At 41.5% G+C, this 26182-nt stretch overlaps 1 protein-coding gene across 1 annotated transcript in view; it reads left to right on the top strand.

The window, feature by feature from the left end:
• The window catches only part of aass (aminoadipate-semialdehyde synthase), a 33113-nt gene that overhangs the window by 722 nt on the left and 6209 nt on the right, over nt 1–26182 (top strand). The window contains exons 2-20 of the mRNA XM_085780252.1: nt 1823–2074; nt 3230–3406; nt 4739–4823; nt 5263–5330; nt 5522–5668; nt 6764–6842; nt 7618–7745; nt 10210–10358; nt 11736–11858; nt 12910–13021; nt 13235–13294; nt 13940–14007; nt 18496–18617; nt 18781–18910; nt 21134–21244; nt 21401–21509; nt 22845–22985; nt 23098–23265; nt 24149–24244. Of these exons, the coding sequence (XP_085636378.1) occupies nt 1841–2074; nt 3230–3406; nt 4739–4823; nt 5263–5330; nt 5522–5668; nt 6764–6842; nt 7618–7745; nt 10210–10358; nt 11736–11858; nt 12910–13021; nt 13235–13294; nt 13940–14007; nt 18496–18617; nt 18781–18910; nt 21134–21244; nt 21401–21509; nt 22845–22985; nt 23098–23265; nt 24149–24244 (2307 nt within the window). The 5' untranslated portion in view covers nt 1823–1840. The remainder of the gene's footprint in view (nt 1–1822; nt 2075–3229; nt 3407–4738; nt 4824–5262; nt 5331–5521; nt 5669–6763; nt 6843–7617; nt 7746–10209; nt 10359–11735; nt 11859–12909; nt 13022–13234; nt 13295–13939; nt 14008–18495; nt 18618–18780; nt 18911–21133; nt 21245–21400; nt 21510–22844; nt 22986–23097; nt 23266–24148; nt 24245–26182) is intronic.

Here is a 26182-nt window from a genome sequence, read left to right as displayed (position 1 = left end):
CAATAACTCACAGTCAGATCTAATATAGTTATGGATTAGCTTGTGTTTTGTGTTAAAAACATTTTTTCTCTCCATATACATTCATACATTTCATTTACTTGTTTTATTTCCAATGGGACTCTGCATATTCATGAACATACACTATAATTAGTTGTTAATAGCTAATATCCATCTGTAGTAGTTGCAGTAGTACAGTAGTTGCATCATGGTCCACAAATATCAAGTATAATACAAATACATTACATCACATCACAGTGGTTGCACCAGTAGAACCTGGTGAAATGTTAAAGTTCATTTATCAGATGATAAATGTTGTAAACTGCTGTTTGTTTTACCAAAGTGGTTTTTACTGAACCATGTTTTTAGTTTGCTCCTAAAATTTCAGACACTATAAAGGGATAGTTCAACATTTTGGCAAATTGGCCCATTGCCGTAATCCCTATAGTCATAGCAGTAGGTTTGTTATACCATTTAATTGTCGGTGCAAGCTATTTTTAGAACGGCGGAGCAGAGCCACGAGCTGCTCAGAGCTACACTATGGAGGCCCATTATGGGATTTCTTGGTTTCCCTCATCAAACTCATCAAATACACAATCCAACAAGTCCACAACGCTCTGGTGGACAAGTTGTGACCTGCACATTCACCACGCTATGAGATAATAACACAACGTTACCAGACAGAGTTGTTTTAGAGGGAAATTCATGCAAAACCGCTGATGCGCGTTGCCTTCAGGGACAGTTTTTCATCAAGCAGTCTCTGTATTTCCCTCTAAAACAACTCTGTGTGGTAACGTTGTGTTATTATCTCATAGCGTGGTGAATGTGCAGCTCACAACTTGTCCACCAGAGCGTTGTGGAGTTGTTGGATTGTGTATTTAGTTTGATGAAAGAAACATGGAAATACCGTGCAGCTTGTGGCTCTGCTCCGCCGTTCTAAAAACAGCTTGCACCGACAATTAAAGGTAACAAACCTACTGCTATGACTATAGGGATTATGGCAATGGGCCAATTCGCCAAAAATGTTGAACTATCCCTTTTAAATTTTACGTTATGCTCTCACTTTGCTCTGAGTCTGGAGCTCTGAACCATAAAATCGTGCAAATGTGGTTTTTCCTGAACTTTGCCTCACACGTCTGTCTGGTTCTGTCGACACCACCTGTGTGTGTGTGTGTGTGTGTGAGCGTCGCTCTCCCAGCAGCAAACTGAACTCGACCTCTGACCTGTCGGTTCTGATGATGATTGACTCGGTGGCGAGTGCAGAGCGAGTACGGTTGCTCCTATTGTTGAAGGTCAAAGGTCAAACGTAGGGATGTCACGATTACTTTGCTTTCACAATTAATCGCGGTATTAAACGCCACAATTAATTTATCGCAAAGATTCCTAAATACCGTCACTTTCCAAAAAATTGAGATTATGTCAGAACCATCTTGACAAAATTAATGTGCGCCAAAGTAAAGGTAAATGTCCAAATACTGGTCCATTTACCTAATATAACATTGAATCGGTAGGAATTTAAAAGTTTGTATGTCATTTGTGACAAAAGAAACTATTAAAATAGACTTAAACATTTGGTAAAGATGACAATTAATTCCCCTGGGGAATATAATTGGTCCTTTATTAATAGAGCATTGTGATTATTTAGACTATATTTGATTTTACACATACATAGTGTTGTGAAATTAATTGATGCATAATAATCGTGATAATCGTAATACCGTGATTATTTCTCTGACAATAATCGAACCAAGAAACTCTATAATCGTGACATCCCTAGTCAAACGCCACCGTGTCTTCAGTTCTTGTCCTTGTCCCTCCTGAGCAGAGGGGGGTGGGTGACGCCATGTTCAGACTCCTCAGTCGCCACGGCAACAGGAGCCGGACGCGGAGCTGCGTCGCCGCCGGCGGCCAGCGTCGCCACGAGCACCACCACAAGGCCGTCATGGCGATCCGGCGCGAGGACGTGAACCCCTGGGAGAGGAGGGCGCCGCTGGCCCCGCGACACGTCAAGGAGCTGACCAACGCCGGCGTCAAGGTGCTGGTGCAGCCGTCCAACCGCAGAGCCATACACGAGAAGGTGAGAGCACGCTGACGCTACACACGTTGTATGTTTGTTAGTTAGTTTCATTTAACTAACTAACGGCGGAGCAGAGCCGTGAGCTGCTCAGAGCTACGCTACAGAGGCTCATGGGATTTCTTGGTTTCCCTCATCAAACTCATCAAATACACAATCCAACAACTCCACAACGCTCTGGTGGACAAGTTGTGACCTGCACATTCACCACGCTATGAGATAATAACACAACGTTACCACACAGAGTTGTTTTAGAGGGAAATTCATGCAAAACCGCTGATGTGTGTTGCCTTCAGGGACAGTTTTTCAGCAAGCAGTCTCTGTATTTCCCTCTAAAACAACTCTGTGTGGTAACGTTGTGTTATTATCTCATAGCGTGGTGAATGTGCAGCTCACAACTTGTCCACCAGAGCGTTGTGGAGTTGTTGGATTGTGTATTTGATGAGTTTGATGAGGGAAACCAAGAAATCCCATAATGAGCCTCCGTAGCGTAGCTCTGAGCAGCTCACGGCTCTGCTCCACCGTTCTAAAAATAGCTTGCACCAACAATTAAAGGTAACGGACCTACTGCTATGACTATAGGGATTATGGCAATTGGCGAAATTGCCAAAATGTTGAACTATCCCTTTAATGTGAACATATTGTAATTGTAATGTAAGGTCGTAAACCTTGCAATTCAGCTGAGAAGTAATACAAATAAATATTTTTGGCAATATTTTCTGTATCATTTCATTTAATGTAAACGCTGTGTATTATTTTAAGATAGTAAAGCTAATCATAACACTTACGGTTACTCTGGTTTTTAAGATTTTTTCACTCTACTCAGTTTGAGTAAGAAATAAAAAGTGAAACATAATTGACAAGCTAGTTTTGAGATCATTTGACTCACATACAGGACTTGGAATGAGTGTTTCACCACTTATTTTAAGATATTTCTCACTTGTCTAAAGCCTATATGTTGTTTCTTATTTCAAGAAATATGACCAAGTGTAATTATCTCACTGCACTGGCAGATTATTTCACTTAATATAAGTCTGCATCTACTCAAAATAAGTTTTTACCCTTAAATTAAGACCATTAGTTTTTGCAGTGTACAGGCATGTGTGTGTTGTGTTGTGTTGTGTTTGACCGTGTGTGTGTGTGTGTGTGTGTTGTCAGTACTACATGCGGGCCGGCGCCGTGGTGCAGGAGGACGTCTCGGAGGCGTCTCTGATCATCGGCGTGAAGCGGCCGCCGGAGGAGAAGGTCATCCCCAAGAAGACGTACGCCTTCTTCTCCCACACCATCAAGGCTCAGGAGGCCAACATGGGGCTGCTGGAGGACCTGCTCAAGAAGGTGAGGGGGGGGGCATGGGAATCAAACCCATAAAATGAAGGTCAGGACAGAGCTGATCAGACAGACACATGATCTAAATGTATGGTAGATGGGGCCCAGCAGTAGATGAACAGCAGAGATATCAGAGGCCTGAGGCTCAGAGGTTACCACGGCAACTTGAGTGGTTGCAGAGCTGATTTCTTGGTCATATATTTTTCTCATGACACAATTCAATCGGATCACAAAATAAAATTTAGACTCCTGTTCACTTACATGGAGATTTTTTCCGAATTGAGGTCCCATGGCGAGCGTGACTTTCTGCTTCCGCTTAGACTCTCCTTGTTGTTTACAAAGTTACTTCCGGATAGAAAACCAGCATGAGAACAATAGTGACAGACGAGAGTTTCCTTATAGGTATATATCTCATTTGCACGTTGCTCTATCACCGTTTAGACTAATCTGATGTTTGTAAAGTCTATAAAACCAATGATTGGACAAACATTACTATTTATGTGTGCACGTTTTTGTAATTAGTCATGGTTATCATAGATTAGCTGGGCTAACGGTTAGCTACCTGTTTAACTTTAATAACTCAGTGACTCAATAAACGCTCCATGAAAAAATATTTTCTCCAGCGGATATCTGAGTTCCAACATGACTGAGCTAACTGGAGTAGTTTCATGTCGTGTCCCACAACGGGAGGGTTTTAACAGCTGACGTCCTGCTGTTAGCTTAGCTACCGCCGTTAGCTTAGCTACCGTTAGCTTAGCTACCGTTAGCTTAGCTACCGTTAGCTGTCCCTGTCAGCTGAGCCACTGATGCTTTCTAGACACTGTGATTCCCCCAAACTGAATAAATACAACACATAGCAACACAAAACACACACACAGAAATAGTAATGTTTCTTCAATCATTTCAGATTTGTCTAAACGGTGATAGGGCGTGAAAAACTAGCTAAACTCATTTGTTACTACTGTTCTCATTCAAATTACGTGCTGGTTTTAGTAGTTGTAAACAACAAGGAGATTCGTTCTATACGCTCATTATATCACAGTTAACAACTAATCAGATCGCTGGATTTCAGCTTTCCGTTTTATAATAATAATATACCTCCATCATTAAAATATACCAAAGGAAAGTGCTACACCCCGTCATTACTGATCTATAATAACTATTTAAATACTATGATGATGTCATTAAGGATCAGATTGAAGCTGAAGCTGCAAAAAACAAAACAATAACGTATATTTATGTTTATTTTAAAATCGGTTTCAACCTGTGATTTGATCTTTGTTTTTTTTTGTTGATGTTGTTTTTTTTAAAACCTTTAACTATTTTCTCTTCGTCCTTCAGGAAGTTCGTCTGATCGACTACGAGAAGATGGTCGACCCTAACGGCTACCGCATCGTGGCGTTCGGCCAGTGGGCCGGCGTCGCAGGTACGATCTGAGAAATAAACACACACGTCTGTTTGTTTGTGAGTCGTCTTAAACCTCTGGATCGGCTCGACCTCGAAGCTGCCGAGACGCCGCGGCACGAGAAAAACCTGTCAGTCGACGCTCAGGGGAAAAGTTTAACACAATAGAAACCTGGCTCAACGCCTCTGTTGTCATGGCAACACAGGTGTGACAGTTTTTTAGATTTGGGGGTTTTTGAAATTGTGCCATTCTTTTATTGAGGTTTTCATTTATTTAATTAGATTTTTTTGACCTTTTAGTGATTTAACAGAGGTTTTGATGATGCACTCGTGATTATTTTTGTTCTTCTGGTGGTTTTACTAGTTTTGTGACATTGACGTTGTATTTTTCTTCATTTTCCGATCTATTGTTCATCATGTGGTGATTTCAGGTTTAATTAATGTGAGTGTGTGTTTTGTAGGAATGATCAACATCCTCCACGGCCTCGGGCTGCGCTTCCTGGCTCTGGGACACCACACGCCCTTCATGGTGAGAAAACCTCCACTACAATAGAAACAAGTAGAAACACGTAGAAACTGTGTCTTTAGTGGTTTATTTTGATCTTGTTTTATTTCTCCTCCTCCTCTTCCTCTTCCTCCTCCTCCTCCTCCTCCTCTTCCTCTTCCTCCTCCTCCTCCTCTTCCTCCTCCTCCTCTTCCTCCTCCTCCCCCTCCTCTCAGCACATCGGCATGGCTCATAACTACAGGAACGTCAGCCAGGCGATCCAGGCAGTGAGGGATTGTGGGTATGAGATTTCCACCGGCCAGATGCCCAAGTCCATCGGACCCGTCACGTTCTGCTTCACCGGCACCGGCAACGTCTCCAAGGTAACGGCACACAACCTGGACCAGAACAGGAAGTCGGTTTGTCCTCAGTAGCTAATGTTTACATGCGCAAAATTTCCTAATCAGATTAAAAATTTGAGTGATCGGAAAATCCAAATCCACTGTTTACATGGGCGCAAAATCAAATAATCCGATCATGACGTGCGTACACATGCACCGAGCTTAGACAACAAACCAATAAACATGGAAGTGGCTCAATTTATCCCATTCAGAAGGACTCAAAATGGACCTATGCCAGATTTTAAGAGCTGTTGCTGTACTCCTATTGTACATCGTTATTAAGCAGACTCAGCAACGTGTAGGCTACTACTGTTCCTGCCATTGATAAATCACACCGGACCCATGAAAAGTGCAGATGTGAACACGCCATATATGGTCAATGCAAAACAGTACGTGCATATTAAGTAGCCATGTGCGCTCTGGAAATTTGTGGAGTTACGTCAGTGGAAGACGGTGAAGACAACGGACAGAGAGCAGGGGAGAAGCGGAATTAGGACGAGATACACGGCAATATCGGGTCGGTACTCGCTTCAGACTCGGTCTCTTTTCGCTCTCTTTTTTTCTCTCCTCTCATCAGCTCCAAACTCACTCGTCCACCTCGTTAACTCAGGTGACAGAATAACAAGTCTCAGTAGATCAGTGTGTGCTGCTGCCAGTGTGTTTTTAAACTTAGCGGGTTTGATTCCTGTCGGACGTCACACTAGAGTGTGTAAAAGCATAAAAAAATAATGAATAAATAAGAACCGAGTAGAACCGTGTCCAGCCGCGTCGCGCTCGTGGGAAAGGACCATAATAACCCCAATAACCCCCAAACAGGAAGTAACGATCAGAATAAGTGTTTACATGGACCTCGTTCAGAATAACGATCGGTATAAACCGCCCCTCTCGATCCGAACAGAATTTCTTTCGGATCGAGCCGAATCCGATCAGAATCTTCCAATTGACGTGTTTACATGACACATTTTTATTCGGATCAGCCCTTTATTATGAATATTTGTGTCCATGTAAACGCACCCAGTGTCTCACCTGTCTCCTCTTCTCTTCTCCTCCTCCTCCTCTTCTCTTCTCCTCCTTCAGGGAGCTCAGGACATCATCAACGAACTTCCTGTGGAGTACGTGGAACCTCATGAGCTGAAGGAGGTGTCGGAGTCCGGAGGTAGGAGGACGCCGTCCGTCCGTCTGTCTGTCGCCTGATTGGCTCAGCTCAGCACTGCAGCAACACACATTTAAAGGGATAGTTCAACATTTTGGCAAATTGGCCCATTGCCATAATCCCTATAGTCATAGTAGCAGTAGGTTCGTTACCTTTAATTGTCGGTGCAAGCTGTTTTTAGAACGGCGGAGCAGAGCCGTGAGCTGCTCAGAGCTACGCTATGGAGGCTCATTATGGGATTTCTTGGTTTCCCTCATCAAACTCATCAAATACACAATCCAACAACTTGTTTTACTGGGAAATACAGAGACTGTAAACATGAAAAACTGTCCCTGAAGGCAACGTGCATCAGCGGTTTTACATGAATTTCCCTCTACAACAACTCTGTGTGGTAACGTTGTGTTATTATCTCATAGCGTGGTGAATGTGCAGCTCACAACTTGTCCACCAGAGCGTTGTGGAGTTGTTGGATTGTGTATTTGATGAGTTGGATGAGGGAAACCAAGAAATCCCATAATGAGCCTCCGTAGCGTAGCTCTGAGCAGCTCACGGCTCTGCTCCGCCGTTCTAAAAATAGCTTGCACCGACAATTAAAGGTAACGAACCTACTGCTATGACTATAGGGATTATGGCAATGGGCCAATTTGACAAAATGTTGACCTATCCCTTTAAGGAGAAGGAAAAGGAGGAGGAAAAGGAGAAGGAGAAGTTTACTTGTTGTTGTTGTTTGTTTATTTGTTTGTTTGTGTGTTTACTTGTTTACCTGTCTCCCTGTCAGACATGACGAAGGTCTACGCCACCGTGCTGAGTCGTCATCACCACCTGATGAGGAAGAGCGACGGCATCTACGACCCCATGGAGTACGAGATCCACCCGGAGCTCTACACCTCGCACTTCAGGACCAGCGTGAGACTCACACACACACACACACACACACACACACACACACACACACACACACACACAAAGTTTATCACTTTTTTAATTATTGTTTGACTTTTTTATTTTTTTAAAATTTTACCACTTTTCCTAGAATTTTTTTGAGAAATTTTTACCAGTTTCTTCTCAATTTTTTTTTAACCCCTTTTTGTATAATTGTTTGCCCCTTTTTTTGAGACAGAGACATTTTGCCACATTTTTCTATAATTTTTTGAGAAAATTTACCACATTTTTTCTAATTTTTTTTGTGAAATGTTACAACTTTTTCTAGAATTCAATTTAAAAAAAAAACGTTTTATGTCGTAAATTTTTTTAAATAGAAACTTTACCACTTTTTTCTAAAAAATCTTAAACTTTTTTTTTTTCTTTTTTTTTTTTTTGAAATCTTACCACTTTTTTCTAGAAATGTTTCAACTTTTTTGGAGAAATTGTACCACTTTTTTCCAGAAATTTCTCTATAATCTTTCAAAAATGTACGTCTAATTTAAACGTACATTGATAGTTTGTGTATTTCTGGTGTTTGCTTCAAAATTTTGTCCAATGGGGGTCCGTGGTCTAATTTGTGTCAATTTTGATATAAAAAAGTTTGAGAACCACCAGTGATACAAGTATGAACAGTTTACCCACCTAAAAAGCAGTTTACCCCACTACAAAAACCTAGATTACACCACTGCACACACACACACACACACACCTGCTGCCGTCAGTTTTGGTGTCTCAGTCAGCAGAGTTAAACACGTGGCGTGAAAACATGGAAACATGTGACACTGTTACATGTTCACATGTTCCAGACCCACATGGCTGAACAGAGACCAGCAGCTGCATGTTCACTTCTATGTTAACACATAACACCGGTGCTACGGAGGTTAACACAGGAATAAAAACGTCTGTTACCACCTCTAAAAACAACAAGCCGTGCATTTCATCACTGAAACACACTGGTAAAGGAAGTTAATGCAAACAATGCACACAAAAGACACTTAGTGCTTTGTGAATAATGTAAATAAGTAGGGCTCTCAATCGATTAAAAAACAGTAACTAATTAATCACACAATTTTCTGTAATTGATTGTAATTTATCAACAAATTAACTGCATTAAGACTGAAGCTTATAACGAAAATGTATTTATATAAAATCATCAAATTAGTGTAGAATAAACACAAAAGAAAGTATTTTTAAATTCCAAGACTATTTTAATGGCTTTCTTTAAACTTTGAACACAGTTTCTTTATTAAAAAAAAAAAATCTCATATTTTGTGTGTCTTTAAACTGGAATTTAAAGGGTTAAAATCCCCCCAAATTAATGATATTGGTAGTTTTGAGCAGAGCTGAAGTGGTTTAAGAGATTTATGCAAAAGAAAATCAGAAAAAAATATTGATATATGATGATTTTATAGCAGTTCTTTTGTGTGTCCATTTTTGTACACGAGGGACCTGAAAGGATGCAAGAAGTGTTACCAGTGTATAAATGACCTGTAAGAGGAAGGAAGGAAGGAAGGAAGGAAGGAAGGAAGGAAGGAAGGAAGGAAGGAAGGAAGGAAGGAAGGAAGGAAGGAAGGAAGGAAGGAAAGAAAGGGTAAAAGGAGTAAGGGGGGTGGAGAGAGGAAGGAAGGAGGGAGGGAGGGAGGAAGGAAGGAAGGAAGGAAGGAAGGAAGGAAGGAAGAGAGGATGGAAGAAAGGAGGGAGAAAGGGAGGGAGGAAGGAAGGAAAGGGTAAAAGGAGTAAGGGGGGTGGAGAGAGGAAGAAAGGAGGGAGAAAGGAAGGAAGGAAGGAAAGGGTAAAAGGAGTAAGGGAGGGGTGGAGAGAGGAAGAAAGGAGGGAGGAAGGAAGGGAGAAAGGAAAGGGTAAAAGGAGTAAGGGAGGGGTGGAGAGAGGAAGAAAGGAGGGAGGAAGGAAGGGAGAAAGGAAAGGGTAAAAGGAGTAAGGGGGGTGGAGAGAGGAAGAAAGGAGGGAGGAAGGAAGGGAGAAAGGAAAGGGTAAAAGGAGTAAGGGGGGTGGAGAGAGGAAGGAAGGAGGGAGGGAAGGAAGGAAGAGAGGATGGAAGAAAGGAGGGAGAAAGGGAGGAAGGAAGGAAGGAAGGAAGGAAGGAAGGAAGGAAGGAAAGAGTAAAAGGAGTAAGGGAGGGGTGGAGAGAGGAAGGGAGGAGGGAGGAAGAATGGAAGGAAGGAAGGAAAGGATAAAAGGAGGGAGGGAGGGAAGAAGGGAGGAAGGAAGAAATTTGCCAAAAAAGAAATTTTCTTGCAGAAATCCACCTTTAGCTGTAACACATCCAAAACGATCAGCAACTTAAAAAATAAAGATGAACAGGACCCTAAACCAAGGTTAAAAAGCGATAAAAAGGAAATAAAAACCAGAAACGAATCAAAGTTTTAATAAAACAGCTGCAGTGTGATTAAAGAGTGAACACCTCTCTGTGTGTTTTGTCCCTCAGGTGGCTCCGTACACCAACTGCCTGATCAACGGGATCTACTGGGACCCCCACACGCCGCGGCTGCTGAGGAGGATCGACGCCCAGAAGCTGATGAGGCCGCTGCGCTCCAAGCGCGGCCACGGGGAGGGAGCGCCGGACCTGCCGCACAAGTAGGAGAGAGAGAGAGAGATGTGTGGTTCCTTTCCTTAAAGGTCAAAGGTCAAAGTGTTGTTGTCAAAACATGGCTGAACACAGGTCAGGATCGTCATGACGACGTGGAGACGGCTTCAAGTCAAAGTCAGGATTTAACTTCTGTTAGACCGAGATTATCACAAGGTGCTTTCTTTCTTTCCTTTCTATTGCTTCCTTCCTTCCTTCCTTCCTTTTCTGTATCCTTACACACCCTTCTCTCTTCCGCTTGTCCTTCTTTCCTTGATGTCTTTTTTCTTCCTTCCTCACTTTTTCCATTTCTTTCATTTGTTTTTTTCTTTCTTCCCTCTTTACTTCCTTTCTTCCATTTTTTCCTCCCTCCCTCCTTTCTTCTTTCCTTCCTTCCCCCCTCCCTCCTTTCTTCTTTCCTTCCTCTCTTCCTCCCTCCCACCCTCCCCCATTTCAAATTTTTCTTTCCTCCCTCCCTCCTTCCCTCCTTTTATCCTTTCCTTCCTCCCTTCCATTCTTCCTCCCTCCTTCCTTCCTCTCTCCACCCCTCCCTTACTCATTTTACCCTTTCCTTCCTTCCTTCCTTCCTTCCTTCCTTCCTTCCTTCCTTCCTTCCTTCCTTCCTTCCTTCCTTCCTTCCTTCATTCCTCCCTCCCTTTCTCCCTCCTTTCTTCCTTCCTTCCTTCCTTCCTTCCTTCCTCCCTCCCTTTCTCCCTCCTTTCTTCCTTCCTTCCTTCCTTCCTTCCTCCCTCCCTTTCTCCCTCCTTTCTTCCATCCTCTCTTTCTACCTTCCTCCCTCACTCCCTCCTTCCTTCCTCTCTCCACCCCTCCCTTACTCCTTTTACCCTTTCCTTCCTTCCTTCCTCCCTCCCTTTCTCCCTCCTTTCTTCCATCCTCTCTTCCTTCCTTCAATCATTCATCCCTCCCTCCTTCCTTCCTTCCTTCCTTCATTCCTTCCTCTTTCCTTCCTTCCATCATTCCTCACTTCCTCCCTACTTTCTTCCATCTTCTCTTCCCTCCTCTCCCTCCTCTTCCCTTATAACCTGCCCTCTGTCCAGTCGGGCATGTTTCTGTCTCCCCCCCTCCCCCCCCCCTCCCCCCTCCTCCCCTCCTCCTCTCTCTGTCTCCCCCTCTCTCTCCCCCCCTCCTCCTCCTCTCCTCCTCTCTGAGGTCGACCACCTCTCTCTCTCTCTGTGACAGTGAAGTGATAAAAAGTTCAGCAGGTCGTCGTCGTATCTCCACGGAGGTCAAAGGTCACCTGACTATCTCTCCCCCGTGTAAACACAGCGACAGTTCAGAGCTCGTCCTCCCGACCTCACCAACACCTCTTCTCTTCCCTCTCTCTCTCCCCCTCTCTCTCTTTCTCTCCCTCCCTCCCTCTCTCTCAGGCTTCTAGCCATCTGTGACATCTCGGCCGACGCCGGCGGCTCCATCGACTTCATGACCGAGTGCACGACCATCGACAAACCGTTCTGTATGTACGACGCCGACCAGCACATCGACCACGACAGGTACAGTCCTCTCTGCCACGAACACACCTGTAAACACCTGTAAACACCTGTAAACATCTGTAAACACCTGTAAACACCTGAAAACACCTGTAAACACCTGTAAACATCTGTAAACACCTGTAAACACCTGAAAACACCTGTAAACACCTGTAAACATCTGTAGGCAGCTTTATTTCTACAGTGCATTTCATACCAAGGGGCGACTCAATGTGCTTCACATTAAAACAAAACATTTAACAGTAAGAATTGGAAACAGAAAGAAAAACTGAAAAAACATAATAATAAAACCCCAAATAATAAAAATTACAAACATTAAACATACAGTTAAAGGGATAGTTCAACATTTTGGCAATTTGGCCCATTGCCATAATCCCTATAGTCATAGCAGTAGGTTTGTTACCTTTAATTGTCGGTGCAAGCTGTTTTTAGAACGGTGGAGCAGAGCCGTGAGCTGCTCAGAGCTACGCTACGGAGGCTCATGGGATTTCTTGGTTTCAAACTCATCAAACTCATCAAATACACAATCCAACAACTCCACAACGCTCTGGTGGACAAGTTGTGAGCTGCACATTCACCACGCTATGAGATAATAACACAACGTTACCAGACAGAGTTGTTTTAGAGGGAAATTCAGAGACTGATGATGAAAAACTGTCCCTGAAGGCAACGCGCATCAGCGGTTTTGCATGAATTTCCCTCTACAACAACTCTGTGTGGTAACGTTGTGTTATTATCTCATAGCGTGGTGAATGTGCAGCTCACAACTTGTCCACCAGAGCGTTGTGGAGTTGTTGGATTGTGTATTTGATGTGTTTGATGAGGGAAACGTAGAAATCCCATGAGCCTCTGTAGCATAGCTCTGAGCAGCTCACAGCTCTGCTCCGTCGATAGAAAAATAGCTTGCACCGACAATTAAAAGTAACAAACCTACTTCTAAAACTATAGGGATTATGGCAATGGGCCAATTTGCCAAAATGTCGAAATATCCCTTTTAAAAGCAAGAAAAATAACACCTGTCTGTGTTTGATGTGGACGTGTGACCTGTTTCCAGCGTGGAGGGCAACGGGATCCTCATGTGCTCCATCGACAACCTTCCGGCTCAGCTTCCCATCGAGGCCACCGAGTACTTCGGAGACCGGCTCTTCCCCTACATCTGGGAGATGGTAAGACACCTGGGCGACAGGTGAGTCTGTCTCTCTCTGTCTCGCTCTGCGTCGTCGCCGCCGTCGGGTAGAGTCAGGTTTGCTGTTGGGTGAGCGCTGCGCTGGGTTTCACGTGGTGGAAGACAGGACAGGACGGGTGTTTGTTCGTTTGTTTGTTTGTTCTGCCATTTATTTTCCTGTTTTGTAAATTGAGTGTTGTGTCATCATCATCAGCTGCCGTCGGACGCCAACAGACCGCTGGACGAGGAGGACTTCAGCCCACAAGTCAGAGACGTGAGTAAATGTCACACACAGTTTATATAACAAACGAAGTAGCTGCTGTTTTTACATCACAAAAAACACAACAATATTTTTGGCTAATGGCGCTAAAGAAAGACTACAATACCCATGAGCCTCGGCTGTTGGAAAAGCAACCCTGTCGTTAGCTATTGCTGTTGTTACCATTGTTACTTAATAGCAACTGGCAACAACACATCTACAGATAAAATTTGATCAATACTGTCACTACGACTGATTTAATGACTCAAAAACAAAGTATAAACAGTTTAATGTTTTAGCTTTTATTCTTTGTTGAGCGGCCATCTTGGATCGTAAGCCCGAGTTTTGACATTTTAAACCAATTTACCAAGTTTCATTGAGGGATTTAAAATGATTTAGATAAGAGGATTGGATAAAAGATGTTAAACATCTAATGATAAATAAAACAATAAACATTTGAAATTCAATCACTGTTTTTGATCTTATTTTCTGAGATATCTTATCTCATTTTTGGGTGGAGCATCACTTGTACATATGGCCAGTAAAAAATACACCATGCACGAGCACTTTATTGATTTGTTTATTTAAAATTCTGTAGGAATATTAAAAGATAAAGAACATTATTTCTAAGGTTTATTGTCATTTTTATTCCCCCTAAAGGCCGTCATCACTTCAAACGGAGCTCTTACACCGAAGTTTGAATACATTGATAAACTTCGTGAGAGAAGGTAAGACTTGTTTCAGACTCTGTTGCCTGTTGTGTTCTGTGTTTTTGACTTTTTGGAAAAGCATCTGTCTGTTTGGAGATCATAACAAACTTCATTTAAAGTTTTAATATTCATATAAATGTAAAAAAAAACAAAACGAAAACAAAATTACTTTGGCACACACCTGTTCCATCTGAGTTAATGCAACCAGTCAATGGATGACATGTCTAAAGATTACGAGACAGGTAACACTTAACCTCTGTTTTCTCATGTAGCTCACCTTAGTTACCTAGGGTTTGATCGTTACAGTTGGTAGCAGCTTATTTAAAGGAGCTATTTGTTTTGGTAGTGCTACAAAGCTAACGTTAACATTGATGTACCTGTTAGAAGAAATCAACCTTTATTTTCAAGAACCAACATCTTGTTTTACTTTTATTTTCTCACTACCTTTGGAAGTTAGCATGCTAACTAGTTAGCCCCAGCTGGACATGCTAACTAGCTAATTCCAGCGCATCTTGGCACATCATGCTCATAGTAGTGAGTCTCCAAAGGTGGAAACCAACACCAACATTAAATCTTGGTTAGCTTCTACTTTTTTCATTTGTTTTCTTACGTTGGAGTTAGCTTGCTAACTAGCTAGCCCCAGCTGGACGTGCTAACTAGCTAATTCCAGCGCATCTTGGCACATCATGCTCATAGTAGTGAGTCTCCAAAGGTGGAAACCAACACCAACGTTAAATCTTGGTTAGCTTCTACTTTTTTCATTTGTTTTCTTACGTTGGAGTTAGCTTGCTAACTAGCTAGCCCCAGCTGGGCGTGCTAACTAGCTAATTCCAGCCCGTCTTGGTACATCATGCTCATAGTAGTGAGTCTCCAAAGGTGGAAACCAACACCAACGTTAAATCTTGGTTAGCTTCTACTTCTTTCATTTGTTTTCTTACATTGAAGTTAGCATGCTAACTAGCTAGCCCCAGCTGGGCGTGCTAACTAGCTAATTCCAGCATGTCTTGGTACATCATGCTCATAGTAGTGAGTCTCCAAAGGTGGAAACCAACACCAACGTTAAATCTTGGTTAGCTTCTACTTCTTTCATTTGTTTTCTTACATTTAAGTTAGCATGCTAACTACCTACAGTAGCTGCACCTGGTCCGGTCTTGTTATGCTGTGGTGAAGAGTCTCTCCAGTAATGGGAAGCAACACTCTTGTATATTTATAGCTTCTATGTCTCTTACTTTTTCTCACTTCTGCTCGTCATTTATCAAACTGAACAAATAGCTCCTTTAAATGTTTGGTAGGTCTTATATCTCCTGCTATAGTCTCCTGTTGTTGTTGTTGCTGTTTTCTCTCTCTAACCTTTTTTAAACCCAGCAGTTCGAGACGTCTTTAGCGACGTGTAGCGACTAACCCTTTACGTCTTGTTGTGGTTGTTCCTGCACAGTGCTGCCCTCCTCTGGCGTCTGCTGTGCCAACCTGCCTCTGCACTAACACCTTGAATTGCTTACTAGTGTGCTAGTAAGCTAGCTGCTGCTGCTACTGCTAACCAACAACAGACGCTGACGGAGTTTGCTCTTAGGTATCGAGGGGTAGAAATGTTTTTTTTTCCTTCTTCACTTTACCCACACTCAGAAAAAAAAAAAGATAAATAAAATCATCACCCCATCTGTCGGCGCCATCAATCTGGGAAATCTTGTCGACCATCTTCACGCAAGTCAGACGAGAGGATGAGTAGCTTAACTTAGCTTAGCTTAGCTTAGCTTAGCTTAGCACAAAGACTGGAAATGAGGGGAACTATTAGCCCAAATTTTTTAACCTATGGTCTGATTCCGCACTTATCACTTTACTTATTATTTCAGTATTTCTACGATGCATATTTTATACTTACCTATTTATTCTGGTTGTTTTAGGTCAGTTTTATTGATATAAACGGCATTTCGTTCTCTGAACACTATTATGTATGATTGAATGACAATAAAGGACTATCTATTTATCTATCATTGAAAAATAACTTAAATTGAAACCATGTACAACAATTATTTAACATGGTGAAGACAACTAGTGTTTGACCTTTAACTTTTAAAGTTGTCCCTTTAGCTAAGGTTTGCATAAAACATCCGTTTGCTCTGGACTCACAGAGATTTCAAGAATTCAATCCTCTCCTCTGACTCCTCTCAAAAAACTTAAAATAAAATCCACTCATCTGCATGTTTACCATTCATTAAAAATCCTCCGCAGCTTTCTTGTTCATTAAGTTTCATCTTTTTAAATCTGCTTTGATTAATTTTTTTTTTTCAAATTCTGTCGATTGCCTCGCTACTCGTTTCTTTTCTCAGCTTATCTGTCATTTAAATGAGCTTGGTCAAATATATTCAGCTGCTGCAGCAGTCACACTGTTTGTTTCTGTAGATTATTAACACTCAGACTCTTTAAACAGCCGAATGAGAGGAAGCCTCGCGCTGCTTCTCCTCGCTCATATTTAGGCCACACACTCTTCTCAGACTTGATGAGTTTTCTTCCTAATTGATCCTAAGTATCATTTTTTTTTTCCAGACAAGCCATGCCACCAAATCTTAATCCTCCGAGCTCCTTAAGATATGTAAACTCGGGGAGAAATCCTCCTGAGGGGAACCTCTTTCTTTTCTTTTCTTTTTGTTTTTAATTAAGGAGCTGAGGCCCGGCGGCGGCCCGACCACCACCGGTCAACCCCGCTGTGACTCGTGCATGTGTGCGGTGTCGCATCCAATTAGGCCAAAGCTAACGAGTGCAGGGCTCTGACTCCTGGGGGAATTGAGGCGGGGGGGTTGTGGAGAGGGGGTATTAATGCCACAAGTCGTTCGGGGTGATGCCTCCATTATGGTGTTATTGTTGTTATGGTGTTAAGATAATCCACCGTGCAAAATCACACTTTTTAACTGAATCCACTTGTTTGGAGACGACCTGGGTTTAATTAAGAGGGTTGGAAATGAAACCAGACCTCAGTGCTCTGGTATTAATATAGATATACTAAATATAGATGCAAACTGAGTCTTTAACTGCATTATTAAAGAAAGTAATGTGAAATGAATGAACATCTCACATTTAGATGTTTTATTCCTTTTATGAAGATGTAAAGAATTGACAATATAAGTAGTGAGCAGTGTTTTCTGTAGCTCTGACTAATACAATAATTAAGTCAATTAAAGTATTGATAGAATTATAGTCATAATATTTAAATTACTGTAGCTGGTATTTTATTGAATTTTAAAGTTAAAGCAGAAGTAAGTGGTCCGGTCGTCGTTCGCTAATGCTGCGTTCCAGGCAGGCTTTTGAAATCGTAAATTACAGCTTCAAGTCACAACTTACGACTTTGTAGCGTTCTAGGCAACCCACTCGTGTTTTTCCGACCTGTTTTACCTGTGAAAGTCACTATAACGGCCACTCGTAACTTCCGACCGGTGAACTCGTACCAGATCGAACTGGTACGACTTCACGGTCGGAAAAATACGAGTTTCCTTGAACGCACCATAACAGTCCTCGTCCCTACGTCGCCACATTCACGGCGTCCCTTGGCTGCACACACAGCCCTGCATGCCGTTCTCTCTCCTCATTGGATAAAAACTGTAGGATACGATAAATGTTTTCTCTTCGGCTCAGAGCAGAGCAGAGTGACTGACAGACCCGTGTTTCAGACCAAACACTCTATGTAAGTGATTGCTGTCGGAAGATACAACTATTTAAGACTTATATTAACACAAATATATCACTTACTTCTGCTTTAATGGCTGAAAATACAGTAGCAATATTCTTATTTGATATTAAAAGTGTAAGTAAATTAAGTTATTGATCGAATTATAGTCATATTTAAATTAATGCAGCTGGTGTTTTTATTTTAGTGTCACTTTATGTTAAGGTTACTTAATCATAAGATTAGCCAAATGACTATAATAAATAAAAGATAAATGTACTACTGCTGTACATTTTTTGTTAACTTAAAAACATTAATTATGACAAACAGTTGAATATTGAGCAATATTAATATTGACATTTGGCTCACATGGTTTTCAAGCCATTGATGTGCTTTTATTTTGTAAGAACAATAACCAACCATGGAGATGCAGCAGTTTGTAGTTTTAGTATTTAAATTAAAATTTGCTTTTCTCTCATAGAATTCTTTTTAATTATTACATTTTAATTTTATATAATTTATTTTTACATTGCTCCCCTCCTGCATGCACATACAGCATCTGTTTTCCATCTTGTTCCTTTATTCTTGTACGTTGTCCAATGTTAAAATCATGAATTTCAACAGATACAATCTCTTCTTCTCATGTTTAATGATTATATTTGTTTAGTTAATATATTTTGATTTGAATCAACTCACAGTCAGAGTATTCAGAGACACTGTCCATTTAAATACATCTGTGTCACGGAGAACCCCGACCTCAAGATTCATCCTCTCGTCCTCCAGTCACTTGCATGGAAATGTCCAGGTGTACCTGAGCCCTACAGGTGTGTGTGTGTGATGTCGTTCAGGGAGAAGGCTCAGATCATGAAGAAGGCTGGGATGAAGCGAGTCCTGCTGTTGGGTTCAGGATACGTGTCCACACCCGTGGTTGAGTATCTGACTCGTGATGAGAAGACTCAGGTCACTGTGGGTGAGTGATTCTCCACTGTCAGTTATTGATCAAACCACCTCAGAGACGAGGATTGTCAATTATTGTCCAACAAAATGAGTTTTTTATTCTCTTGACCTGCTGGTTTCCTGCCTCTGGTTGATGCTGTTTCTCTGTTGTTGTTGTTTTTTATGTCTGTGTTCAGCTTCAGTGCTGCTGAGACAGGCGGAGGAGTTGGCAGCCAAATATCCCAACACCATCCCCGTCACGCTGGACGTCGGCAGCCAGGAGGGACACCTGGACTCCCTGATCAAAGACCATGATCTGGTCATCAGGTAAAGGCGCTGCAGTCACACAACATACAGGGAAAAGAGTTGTCAAGCAGTAAAAAGAAAAAAGCTTCTTGTCTCCTTTTTATTCTAAATAAAAAGTCTTAATTTTCTCCCTAAACAGGGCTTGACGCTAAGCTTTTTTCCAAGTAGCACTGTGCTACCATGCTGAAAAATTTAGTAGCACACAACATTTTTTAGTAGCACAATAAAAATTTTGTAGTTTTGGTGAAAATATCATTTTCAAACAAATAAAGTAGATTTAGCCTATAATCCTAACCCTGTAGACTAATTTTTAATGTTTTAACTGGCTCTTTGCCTTAACAAAAATCAGGAAAGACAAACAATGCAAATATGTGTGAGAAAATAGAATATTTATTACAACCAATATTAGTTTTTAGTTTTACGCTGTATGTGTGTGCATGTGGCCCAGGGGTGGGGGTATTGATGAGCAGTGAACCTATATTTCCCTCAGTATAAAAAGCTGAACATTACATACAGGGCTCTACACTAAGATTTTTTAGGAGCACAATGAAAAATGTTGTAGCAGGCTGTTTAAGCCTTAAATAATGCTGAGGGTCCAACATGACCCATTTTTACATTTGAGAACAGTAAAAACACCAAACATTTTTCCTCAACAACCTGTCACACAAGCAGCTCCATGTTGCCCCGGTGTGATGTTCAGGGACAGGTCAGACAGGGAGCTTTGAGGTTGAAGTTTATATGAATGTTGCACTGTGAGACTGTGACCACATGTCAGCTGTTCTCACCGCGACAAGCGGTTTTTTTTTTTGATAGCTCCGCGGTAGCCTCGGAGGCCACGTCCACCTAAGGGCTTCCTTCACCTGGGGCAGAGCTCCGTGTGAAACAGTAGGAGAGACACAGCCCGAGACCGTGTACCGGAGGAAGAAGCAGGTCGAACGTGCACGGAAAAAAAGCGCATCGCACCGAATGTGCGCTGCTACGGTGTCGCCTTGGCGTGCATGACGCGCGTCTACCTTGAAAGTAATGTGCGGAAAAGACGTTACATCTGAACAGCCCCGATGTACACAAGCTTTAATCAATGCGGCGGCCAAAATCACCAAACAGGCAGGGGGGGCGGGGCGGGGGGGATACTGCTCACGTTAAACAGCATGCAAAGCGGTGCATGCAGTTTCTGTCCGAGTCGCACTGATGCGACTGAATGCAATTTTTTATTCGCACGGGCTATTATCAACTCGCAAATGCGAGCAAAACTGTCGCACTGTCGAGCCCTGCTAAAGGAGGCGGAGCCTAAACAAGCTTCATTGTGACAGTTTGGCTCAGCCACACAACAAGGCCATTTGAATTTAACCCTTAACTGCCAATCAAAGCCAGAGTTTGCACAAAAATAGGTTTAATTGTATTTTCCATCTTACTTTTGGTGGGATTTTGCCCGCCCCCAAAAGGAGGCGGAGCCTAAACAACACTGTGTCAGATTTTACAAGCTTCATTGTGACAGTTTGGCTCAGCAAGAGAACAAGGACATGTGGATTTTAGTCCCAACTACCTATCAAAGCTTGAGTTTTGCATAAAAAAAGGTTTTATTGTATTTTCCATCTTATTTTTGGGGGGATTTTGTCCTGCCTCCAAAAGGAGGCGGAGCCTACACAACACTTACACCCCTACAAGCTCCATTGTGACAGTTTGGCGAGAATAAGGACAGGTGGATTTTAGCCCCAACAACCAATCAAAGCTTGAGTTTTGCACAAAAATAGGTTTTATTGTATTTTCCATCTTACTTTTGGTGGGATTTTGCCCTGCCCCCAAAAGGAGGCGGAGCCTAAACAACACTTACAGCCCTACTAGCTTAATTGTTTGGTTGGTGAATTTTAGTCCCAACAACCAATCAAAGCTTGAGTTTTGCACAAAAAAGGTTTTATTAGATTTTCCAGATTATTTCCTTGCAGGTTGGATCCATAATTTAACTACAACGAGCCAGTAATTAGCTGTAAAGTTCTGAATTTTCACATAATTTGCTAATTTTTTCTTCAAAACTCAGTGATAATTATGCAATATTTAAGAAATTATGAGGATTTTTTCCCCCAGGAAATTGACTGGAAACTAAAGGAGATGTTAGTTAAAATAGCTAATAGAAGTTAATAAATGTTTTTTTTTTATTCTGTATCTGCCCCTGAGGGTGTACTGTTCATTAAAGCAGTGAAAAATGAACCAGACTCAGCTTTCATCATCTTCTCTCTCTCTCTTCAGTATGCTGCCGTACTCATTTCACCCGCTCATCGCCAAACACTGCATCAAGATGAAGGTGAACATGGTGACGGCCAGTTACCTGAGTCCGGCCATGAAGGAGCTGCAGAGCAGGTGATTTTTAATCAATTCTTCAGCGTTTACTGCAGCTTCCATTTGATACAATGGAAGATATTTATAGAGAAAAAAGACAGAAAAAATCTCAGGATGAAAAAAATATATAGATACTGTATATATTGATGTGTGTGTGTGTGTGTGTGTGTGTGTCAGTGCGGAGGAGGCGGGCATCACCATCGTGAATGAGATGGGTCTGGACCCGGGTATCGACCACATGCTGGCGATGGAGTGTATCGACCAGGCCAAAGCAGACGGCTGCACGGTGAGTCAGCACACACACACACACACACACACACACACACACACACACACACACACAGACAGTGTCACCTCATATGTGACGTCTGTTTCTGGAGCCTGTGTGAAATTCAGCGCTGAGCAACATGTGGACTCATGCTCAGTCTGTTCCCACGGATCAATACCACTCTGACTACATGTGTTCAAACAATCATTATCTCACACACACACACACACACACACACACACACACAGTCTGACCGTGTGTGTGTGTGTGTTCTTCCTGAAGCAGTTTCTCCAAATCAATAAGGATTTGATTCAGAGCTGTGACTCTGACAGATCCAGGTCAGACGCTGGGCTGAAGGATGAATGAAAGTAGAAGGAGAAGAATTAAGTTTTGATTATTGATCAGTGAGAAGATTCAGTCGATCATTTTCTGCCCGGACACATTAACACATCTAACAAAAAAAACAACAAAAAAAAAGGTTTGTCGTTCACTGTGACCTCCTCCTGCGCTTCAGCGCTGATTCACCAGGACTGTTTCACAATTTAATGTTTAATATCCAAACAGCAGAAAGACATCACACACATATTTCAACATTTGGGTGCGTGTGTGTGCATGTTCAGGCAGAGCAAAGTGATTCACTTCTTTTCACTTAGGAAATTCTATTTGAGCAATCTCAGTCTCTATAGATCGTGTTCACCATTATTAAAAATAAGAAATCATTGTCAAAACAAGAGAAAAAATAAGTGAATAAAGAATTATATATAATAAAAATTTTAATTTTATACATTAATATTTATTTTAAAATAATAAATATCAGCTTATTTTCTCTTCAGACATGTGGATGTATTGATGAAGCTCTGATGATTAGAAATTTCCAAATTCCATACTTTTTCCAAACCCTAATTTCCAGACTTCTCTGTAAAAAAATTCAAATAATTTGTGATATTTGAGTAAATAGTTGTGAATTATATTAAAAAATCATGCAATTAATCATTTGTTTTTATTATTCTGAATGTGTATGCCATTATGTAACCAAATAATTTCCAGGAGATTGTAGCTAGGTACAATAGCGCATACAAAAATAATTAACCCAGATAACTTCAGATAAGACCAAACTCAGATAAGTATTAAGATAAATATATTTCCATACAATAATTTCCATTTTTCATACTTTTCCATACTTGCGTAGGAACCCTGTATGGAGAGAAATCACCAAACGACATTTTAACGACTTTAAAATGATGAAAGAACCTCAATTTCTGTTCGAAACGTACTTAAAAACGAGGTCTGTTAAAACTGACTTGAGACTGACAAGTTGATTGATTATTGATTTTATCGGTGGTGTTGGTCCAGGTGGAGTCGTACAGTTCGTTCTGCGGCGGTCTTCCTGCTCCTGAGTGTTCAGACAATCCTCTTCGCTACAAGTTCAGCTGGAGCCCGTACGGCGTCCTGCTCAACACCATCAGCCCGGCCGTCTTCCTCAAAGACGACCAGGTACGGAGGCCCCGAAGGGTCAAAAACTAAAGATGTTATTATTTTTCATTATTTTATTAATATAAAACGAGACAAATCTGAACCTGTGTGTCTCGTGTTTGCTTTGCTGCAGGTGGTGAGCGTCCCGGCCGGCGGCTCTCTGATGGACTCGTCCTCGGCCATGGACTTCCTGCCCGGTTTCAACCTGGAGGGATTTCCAAACCGCGACAGCACCAAATACGCCGAGTCGTACGGCATCCAGAGCGCACACACACTGGTCAGAGGGACGCTGCGCTTCAAGGTACAACACAGGAAAAAGACTGATGTTTGTGTTAAAGCTCCATACAGTATAAAGGTAGATGTTTGTATTAAAGCTCCATACAGTCTAAAGGTAGATGTTTGTGTTAAAGCTCCATACAGTATAAAGGTAGATGTTTGTATTAAAGCTCCATACAGTATAAAGGTAGATGTTTGTGTTAAAGCTCCATACAGTATAAAGGTAGGTGTTTGTGTTAAAGCTCCATACAGTATAAAGGTAGATGTTTGTGTTAAAGCTCCATACAGTATAAAGGTAGATGTTTGTATTAAAGCTCCATACAGTATAAAGGTAGATGTCCATGTGTAGTGTGATTATAAAGCAGCTCTAGGTTCTATATTAATACTGTGAAAGTATCAAAGCCTCAGTCCACAGAGAAATGCACACAGCCTGTATTCAGAAACTGAGCCTTAAAACCAGCCGTCAGGACTTCCTGTCACTTTGTGATGTCACAACTAAGCCCCGCCCCCTCACCACCTGGACAACATCATCCAACAACTTTGCAGGATTTAGTTTCCTTGAGTGTTTTATTCTGAAATCTGCTCTATTTTTTTATTGGATCACTTTAGAAAACAGTCAGCCAATCAGAAGAGAGGCTCAGAGCCTCCTCCTCTCTTCTGATTGGCTGATACCAACCTGCTGTTACTAAAGCTCCAGAGAGAAGCTGAGAGAGAGAGGAGATGGAAAACTAAACTTTTTTTTAATTTTTAGATCTTCTCATGGATCAGCCCTTCAAAATAAAAGACAGAAGGAGAAATAGAAAACATGGAGCTTTTTAAAAACCTGAAATAATGAAGTTTCTTTTTAGTTTTTTCTCGTTTGTGTTTGTTGTTTGTGGTTGAGTTGAGTTCTCCTTCTGCTCCTCCAGGGCTTCTCCAAGGCCATGAGTGGTTTTGTGAAACTGGGTCTGATCGACAGCGAGCCGTGTCCCGCCCTGCAGCCCACGGCCTCCCCCGTCTCCTGGGTAAGAAGCTGCAGTGAGGAGCCTCTCTGTGAATGAATGAATGAATGAATGAATTTATATTTATTTACGTGTCGTGCACCAATTAAGGCGCCCAGCCTATCAGGGCTTACAAGACACATTATCATCATATTTAGACACCAAACAGAATCATCAGAGCACAGACGAAACCAAACAAAAACAAAAACCACATGGGATTCACATAAATAATTCACTTTTTCTTTTTGACCAGGCACTTTTTATGAAAGTAGCTATAGTAAAGACTTATTTTCTGAAGAACCATTTAATTCCAACTTTACCTCATCATCATCAACCCAAAACAACTCAGGTTTCACATTTTGCATTTTCTGAAACAAAAACTGCCTGTTCTGGCTTCGTCATATAACGGACAATGAAACACAAAATGCAGTTCATCCTCAATTACATTTAAATTACATAATGTGCAGAGTCTTTCATCCTCAGGTACTGAGTTAAACCGACCAACTTCTGTTGCCAGAGGGAGAATCCCAGCCCTCAACTGGGCACATAAAGATCTCTTGGGTCTAACCAATGGCAAAGTCACATATCTCGGTGTTTTCAAAGGGAGATCATGATTGAAGACGGTGAAACACAGGGACTGAAAGGGCTCTGCCTCCTCTCCACTTCACTTCATCCTGCAGCAGCGTTCAGTTCAGTTCAGTTCAGTTCAGTTTGTATAAAAATGAGCTGTTTTCTCTGCGGCTCGTCCACTTGAAGCCTCGTCCGACCGTGGAAGTGGGTTTATCTGAAGAGTCTATTACCAGCGTCAATAGCTGCTTGTCAACATCAAGGCTGCAGCGATGCCGAGGCCTCGCTGACACCGAGGAGAGTTTACACAGGATGCTGTTTGTCGCCTTTTATCCTGAGATGGATGAAAGAGATGAAACACATGAGCTGCGTGTTCAGGAGTCAAAAACAGGATGATGAGGAGGATGATGATGATGATGAGGAGGAGCAGTTTTTAAAAATCCTCAGCCCCCACTCACTCAATAAAATCTTTATTTTTTATTTTATAATGTGGAAACAAAGCAACAAAGAGAAATGTACAAAGAGTGGCCCACCTGCAGAAGTTAAACCTTGAAGTTTCTACAAGTGTCTGAGCTCACTGTGGAGGGTGAAGGAGACAGAGAAGGAGACGGTCAGGGATGCAAACAGCGCGCCGAAAAGCGAAACTCGCTTTTTTCATGACCAATTAGGTGACTTGTGTGAATCGTTCTGATCCGAAGAGTTTTTGTTTTGAGGGGGGGGGGGGGGGGGTCTCAGCGTCTCAGCTCGGGTCAGTAAAATGTTTTTCTTTTTTTTTTTTTTAATTTACAATTTTTATTCAATGCAAGGTACAGTACACATATGAAACATCCGTTACACTTGTTAAAGGAAGTAAATGTAAAGAACAAAGTCTAACAGTGGCGTACTGAGTATTTTCAAAACCACACAGAACAATTTATCACTTTCGAAAGTAGAGGACGATTTTACTGCTCCACATAAACATCAGCCTTACTGAAGAGTATGTACAACATATTAGGTACTACGATGAGCACACCTGTGTTGCACAGGTATAAACCAGTTGTTTTTTGTTTTTGTCCCCCCCCCCCTTTTTTCTTAAACCAAAAAAAAAAACAAAACCAAAGATTCAGTAGACATTTGGTAGTCACTTTCTAGGCACTTTTTTAAAAAACCCCTAAAAAAAAAAAAAAAAAAATAATAATAATAATAATATTTTGCTAAGATATAGCGTAATACCAACAATGAGAAAATTAACAATAAATAATAAATAAATGAAAATAAAAGACGACCAAAATCTTACAAATATGATTTTTTTTTTCTCTCTTTTTTTTCTTTTTTTAAATCAAAAAGACAAAAACAAAACCCAAATAGTTGACATTTGGTAGTCACATGTCTAATACTGTATTATTAACTCTGTAG

This window comes from Trachurus japonicus, chromosome 6, assembly GCF_045865225.1.
Source record: "Trachurus japonicus isolate A0001 chromosome 6, Traja_1.0".
NCBI lineage: Eukaryota > Metazoa > Chordata > Actinopteri > Carangiformes > Carangidae > Trachurus > Trachurus japonicus.
The sequence above is the reverse complement of the archived record's forward strand: the minus strand, read 5'-3'. Positions and strand labels throughout refer to the sequence as shown.